The 6803-nt window shown below is 34.1% G+C and overlaps 1 protein-coding gene across 1 annotated transcript; it reads right to left on the bottom strand.

Moving 5' to 3' along the window:
- Positions 1–1369: 1369 nt before the first annotated feature.
- On the bottom strand, positions 1370–3531 carry LOC149383086 (putative ubiquitin-like-specific protease 2B). The gene is made up of 5 exons (XM_089628432.1): positions 2804–3531; positions 2505–2627; positions 1854–1978; positions 1726–1781; positions 1370–1643 (listed from the first exon to the last, which is right to left on the bottom strand). The coding sequence occupies exons 1-5, from the start codon at positions 2846–2848 to the stop codon at positions 1546–1548; spliced, it is 447 nt and encodes a 148-aa protein (XP_089484558.1). The 5' UTR covers positions 2849–3531; the 3' UTR covers positions 1370–1545.
- Between the last annotated feature and the right edge of the window lie 3272 nt (positions 3532–6803).

The raw sequence follows: 6803 nt of genomic DNA, 5'->3' as shown, positions 1-6803 counted from the left end.
TCCAGTTATGCCAATCAACCTTCGGCCCCATAAACGTTTCCAGCTAGCTGCTTTCATTTTCCTTGCATAACACAAGTAACATTATCTTTTTCGAATTGCCTGATCTCTTGTTGCTGTTTCTCATGTTTCCTGATATAGCCCGAGACTTCGTGTTGCTCCGTGCTTTGATCTTCAACGGAATCTTCAACAATTAACAGAGAATCAGAAACTTGCCCTTCTGTGCGTAAAGGCGAGTCTAGAAACGAATAATAGACGTCTAATGGTGTCTTAGGCACTCTCTCATCGATGTCTTCAACTTCCTGTTTGCAAGCAAAGATAGTAAATGGAATGTAAATTTCTAATCATTTTCAAAGGCTCACTGAGTTTTGATTTACTGTGCTCAATGTTGAAGAGCAATGCACGAAGATATAGCTCTTTGTCATGGTAAGCATGAACAGAATGTTCTGCGTAGATGCTTATACCATAAATGAGGCTCCAGTTCACTGAAAACAATAATCATATTTGAAGATAACCCAGAAAGTAATAGAATGTTCTTGATTAAAGTCTCGATGCAAAAAAACAAAAAGTATTTTGCCGTCAAATATAAATACAAAAAATTTACCTTGAACTGTAATGTGGCGAGCCCAGGAGCCGGTGATTGCTGGTAATTCGCGCCAGTATATGAGCTCGAAGAAGGTCCTAGTTCAGATAAATTCGATGAAACCAAGCCCGATTTTCCAAAGCACAAATCACCTCTTGGCTCAGACAACGATTCTCTGACTTCATGACCGCTTATCCGTTCAAGAAATACTACTTCAGTTTCTTGATCACATGTCTCGCTGGGTGACGTAGAAGGATCTCGATCAATGTTATCAGCTTTTGGCATATTTCGAGAGCGATTCAAAGATCTTGTATATTAACTTCTTGATTTTTTGTCTTTTGAGAGAAGCCTCCTTAGGCAGGAACCAGTTTCTGCTTAACTGGAAATACGTGAACTGGTAAGTTATTCTACGAATGTCATTCGCATAGAGAGTATGTTATAATTGAAAAGCAGTAATGTAAAAACCAAAAAAAATTTTATATATTATTCAGTTATAGTGTGAATGGTAAAAGTTTATAAACAACGTTCTACAAAGTATGATTAAAAGAGAAGTACTGCAGGGTACTGATTCCCACTCTTAAAATCCTAACCGGGGAACTACTGAAAAATAAATAAATATATGAAAATGTAAATTGGAATATATGAAAACTTACAAAATTGGATGACTTTGTGACATTGAAGGGGCATAAGTTAAAAGGGGCTTCTTCCAGAAAGCACTCCACATAATGGAGCAAGAATACACCACAGCCAAAGAAATTCTCCTGCTGTAAATAAGAAATGTCTTCTTCATAAACAGTGAGTAATGATGGTTGGATAACTACATTACAGACACAATGAGAAAAATTGGTCACAATTAGCATCTACTGCTATAATAACAGCTTCTTACTTGAGAACTAAATAGTTAGTTTAAGCAAAAATATAAAACATAGTATCCTTTAGCTTAGTTATCAGGCAAATGTCAAAAGCTACCTCTGGATGAGATTCTTAAGGCCCTTGTGACTTCCTCGGATAGAATCCATGTGCAATATGCACGGTACCTTGGATACACTTTCAGATTCTTCATCTATGATAATGAAACATAAAATGACCGAGAGATAACTATTATTCAAGAAAAAAGATAACAGTGTATCAATATTTATTCTTACCTACTGAATTTGGCACTTCATCGGGATGGCAAATGACAAGCAAACTCCAGTGAAAACTGTAACCATGTTGCATCGGTTAATCGCATAGTAAAAAAATTCAGGCAATACAACACTGAAACCAGTCTTACCTGTAATTTACTGGAATGAATATGTAATCCTTTCTGAAAAGGTCTACTTTTCTTGTCCACTTACTAACACTCTGATAAACAGAAACGCAGACCGACAATATTCCCTGGCTCATAACCCAGCCAACAACAAAAAATAGACAGAATTGAATAATAATAATAATAGTAATAATAATAATAGGCTATGTTTCTCTTTGGAAAAAACTGGATTGAATAGACAAACGTATTTATGGAATAGAGTATTATACAGACGACCATCAAAAATTTTTATTGGCATAATGAAATCTAGTTAATAGAAAGAGTTGCACATCATTTGTCAAATATTATTCCCCTGTTTCAAACAAGTAATGATCTCAGTCACAATCATTCGAACCTCTACCTACGAATCGATACATATATACATACACACGTTATGATATTATTATTCTTTTGAAATTTGTATGTATATATACACACATGTTATACATGCTTGTTTAATGGCTATTTTTATTTTCTTGAAGGGTCATGGCTCATGTTAGCATATGTAATTTACCATATTCAGATATTTGATGGTTAGTATGACTGATTAATCACATATGGGGCCAAACACAGAGTATAAAAAAAAACAACCAGAAACGAAGACCATATATAGTCGTGTACAGAGATATACTAACCGTTAGAATCAGCAAATGTCAGCCAAAGAGAAACACTGTGTTTGCTCGTACTCGACGAACAATGGGAAGGATTGAAAAAAATCGTGAAGGACGGGCACAATGTGAATGCACAAAACGTGGAAAACTGTTTCAGAATAAAAAAAATTAGGTTTCGCTTTTTTTATACTTTATTTTCTGCAACACTAATAAAAAAAATTGAATATATGAGTTTAGAAGGAAAGTAATTAAGTTAATTAAAAAAAGTCCTCAAAATAATCTTCAGAGGAAAAAAAAAAAAGAAACTGATAAATTGATGCTTACGTGGGTATTTAGAAGTTGTTCTTTGTTGTTTTTTCGCTCAGACATTTCGTCGAGCACCTAGAGGATTCCACTGCCTTTGGGTTTCGAAGCACACTTTCCATTCAGCCCTGAATTTTCCACCCCCGGTTTTGCAATTTGATGTCCGTCCGCCAAGATAACAAATCAATCTTCCTTCTTAGTCTATGTCTCTGTACTCAAAATCCTTCGTACTTAACCGTAGCTTACAAATCAATCTTGCCGACTGCTTAATCCTAGTGTGACTGAGGCAATTAGAACCGTACTGTGCCGCCGCAGCCAAGGCCTTTTTAAACTCTCCGTTGGTATAGAAGATGAACCGGTTCGCCCAAATCCGGACCGGAAATTGCCTCGCCGGAATCACCATCGGATGGTGGAAGTGGAACCACAACGCTCACCACATCGCCTGCAACAACCTCTTTGGACAGTCCTTCGCTATGCTCTCCTCTTCGAGAAAAGTCCCCGATCGGAGACAGAAAATCCTTGGCCTCGTCGTGTTGTGGATCTGGTACCCGATCTTGGTGTCAGCGTTGCCGAATTAGAGTGAGAGATTGACGTTCGTGGTGGTGAGCTTCGCGGTGACGGGGATTATTAGAGTGAGAGATTGACGTTCGTGGTGGCATCTCTTCTCTTCCTGTTGAAACTATGGCTGATTATTTGTTTTTTTTTTTTTTTTTTTTTGCTCACAGCAGGATAAATGATAAGAAAGAATGACAAGCAATACGACAGGATAAATGTGCATAGTTGGAAGTTCAGATGCATCTATCATGGTGGAATTATTTTTTTCATTGCCACATGGAATTTATTTGTGTACGTGGAAATAACAAATCGATTTACAGTAATTTGAAAATACAATATTTGAAGAAATTTGTAAAACTATTTCCATATATATTACAAGACGTTTATTAAATGACATAAATGATATGATTTAATTTATTAAGTCGTCTAATAAATAACTTCAAATACATTATTAAGTCATTCTTTAAACGTCTTAAAAATATGTATGTATTTCAAGTCATTTTTTAATTGACTCAAAATATTTTTTATACACCCTTTAAAGACGTTATTTTAATGACTTAAAAGGTTTGTTTGAGACGTTTTTTAAATGACTTGTAAAGCCAAACGAAAATTTAGACTATTAAAGTCGTGCATTTTAGAGAACGTCTTAAATCTCATGTCTTCTAATGTGCTTTATGTAGTAGTGAATATTAAAAGTCAAATGTAAAAAAAAAAGCATCAATAAAAAAAAAACTAAACACATCTTCTTTTATTGTGTCCCTGCTGACTACAATTGCTACATCGTTGACGATATGGGTAAACTTTTTCCGACTTGGACCGAAACTTTTTTTCTCTAGGCCTCCCAGCTGGACGTTTATGGACCGGTAGGGGTATTGTTTCGGCATATAGTGGCAGCTCCCAGACCCCGTCATGGCTAACAGGAACAACATCTTTTGCATACGTTGCATAATAATTTTGTTGAGTGTAATATGTCGGTACTAAGTCAATAGGCCTCAAATTCCTTCGATATAAAGAAGACATCGCATGAGCGCAAGGAAAATCTTCTAATTGCCAAAATTTACAACTGCAATATCTAGTATTGGTATCAATAATTAAACGTCGAGCACCATCAACAACTTCAAACTGGGACTCATTAATAGCGTTTACCTGTATGGCAGTTTTTTTTATTAGTAAATATAATTAATATTTACACTTATTTACAAAAAAGTATGACTTACATACATAGTTCGTGCGGCTTCTTGAGACTCGAAAAACATCTTAAGGCCTGTATTTGTAAGGCTTGATTGCATCTTTGGAATGAGTAACCTCTTCTTGTTGAACCAGTCTTGAATAAGGCTACGAAAAAACAAAACCAACATTGCAACTGGCCAACCTCTAGCTTCTCTCAAAACAACATTTTCAAGCACTCTGAAATATTGGTTGTCATCACGTTAAACCTCTTTGTAGGAAAATGAGTTTGTGACCACAATTCAGGATTTGCTCGAAGCAAATATTTTTTAATTTTCTTATTAGACTAAGAAATTATATTAATAAAGAAATCGAACTCTTTTGGCGTGTAAGCCTTGGCACAACGATAAAACAGAGGCTGTATAAAAGACATTCTAAATTGTGATTTCACACTCCCCCATAAATGTTTGCATGCATATAACGAATTTAGCTTCAGGGAATACATCATGAACATCCTTAGGAATTGACAAATTTCTATCCGAAACAAAACCAAGTCTTCTTTAACACTATAAACATGTCTCAATTGTTCCATGAACCAATTCCAAGATTTTTCATTTTCAGAGTCAGCAATACTGAAAGCTAATGGGAACAAATGATTGTCCCCATCCTGAGCAGTCGCCAAGACTAACGTACCGTGTGATTTTCCTTTGAGAAATGTGTCATCCACCGACATGCCTACAATAGTGGAATCCATGGACCGACGCACCAAGCGCCAAGAAAAAAATTACTTGAATGATTTATCCGCAATGACTTAAGTTATGGAGTATGAATCTGTAATAATTGTAAATATAAGTAAATAAAAATTATACCACTTAGTACAATAAATATTTACAAATATTTCCGTAAATCAATGTGAATAAATGTGTAAATATAAAATAAAATACAAAGGTTCTTCTCTGCAATCAAGTCACCAATAATAATGGGTAAATGATTGTATGATTTTTCGTAATCACCACACACAACTCTTTCCGCGCATCTGCACGTCCCTTCCATTCCTTTTAATAACTAGTATCAATTTTGTAACGAGTCTTCATAATTTCAACAACACTCACTGCTGATATTTTATCTGCCATTAAGCCCCTGAAATCATCTTTAACGCACTTGCTAATCAACGACGACGATGCTTGTTTATGCTTATGAAAATTAGATGATCCATAACAATTATGTTCCTTTACAAATGTCTTTAATTATGACCTACAAATTGGATTTCGAACAAACATAAGCTCTCATCATCCAACAACAACCAACATTCAAACAAACAATACTATATCGTGTTTTGCTAGATCTGTGAGCCCTGAATTCAAAGTTACTGCGACATGCAATCATATTCATAGTAGAAACAAGAACATCCTTTCGCATAAAAACATTGTTGACATTAACATCAAAATTCATGGGGAAGTTTTTCAAATCAAGGTCATAAAAAATAACAGTTTGTAAATCATTTTGATTATTTTCTTCGGCTGACAATGAATTATGACTTTCCAGCCATTGCCATTCAAAAAGCTTAACTGCAACATAACAGGGACTGTAAATATATGTAAATATAAGGGTAAATTTATGTAAAACAGTCTGAGTATTGCAAACATAATAAAAAAATTAAAGAATCACACCTGATTCCATCAAAGAAAACCCAGCCATCGAGTGAAACACTGCAATTTCCAGACGTTTGAATGAAAAAAATGAGCGCTAGAAAAAAAGCTATGAAATACAAATAATATCTTCTCGGTGAATTTTGAAAATAATAACTACCGACATATATGGAAACGAAATAAGGAAACTAATCAATCACACATAATTAATCAATTGCTAAAAAAAGGAATTAAACCTACAGATTTTGTTCAAATTTGAAAAAGTACGAATGAAAAATTTCAAAAATTTAAATAATTCGGCAATAAAACAGGAAAGGACACGAACTGCAAAGTGCAAAAATTTCTGATAGATCCACATCATACTAGTGGCTATTTACCTAATATTTACAAAACGTTGGCTATTTAACAATACCAAACGTTTAGGTTGGCTATTTTATTAATTTATTGTTTAAATATATATATATATATTAAAATATATGTATATATACATATAACTTATCATGATTTTATTTTATAATAATGTTTAATATATTTTATAATTTATATCATAAATTAATTATAGGATTTGAATGCTTGGGTTTTTTTTAATTATATTTTGTAATAGAATTTTTGTCGATATATCCATTGGTAATCGATATATCATCGATATA

Source organism: Urtica dioica, chromosome 10 (genome assembly GCF_054948205.1).
Source record: "Urtica dioica subsp. dioica isolate 48M chromosome 10, U.dioica_male_clone48M_v1_H2, whole genome shotgun sequence".
Lineage (NCBI taxonomy): Eukaryota > Viridiplantae > Streptophyta > Magnoliopsida > Rosales > Urticaceae > Urtica > Urtica dioica.
This window is presented reverse-complemented; position numbering and strand designations above follow the sequence as displayed.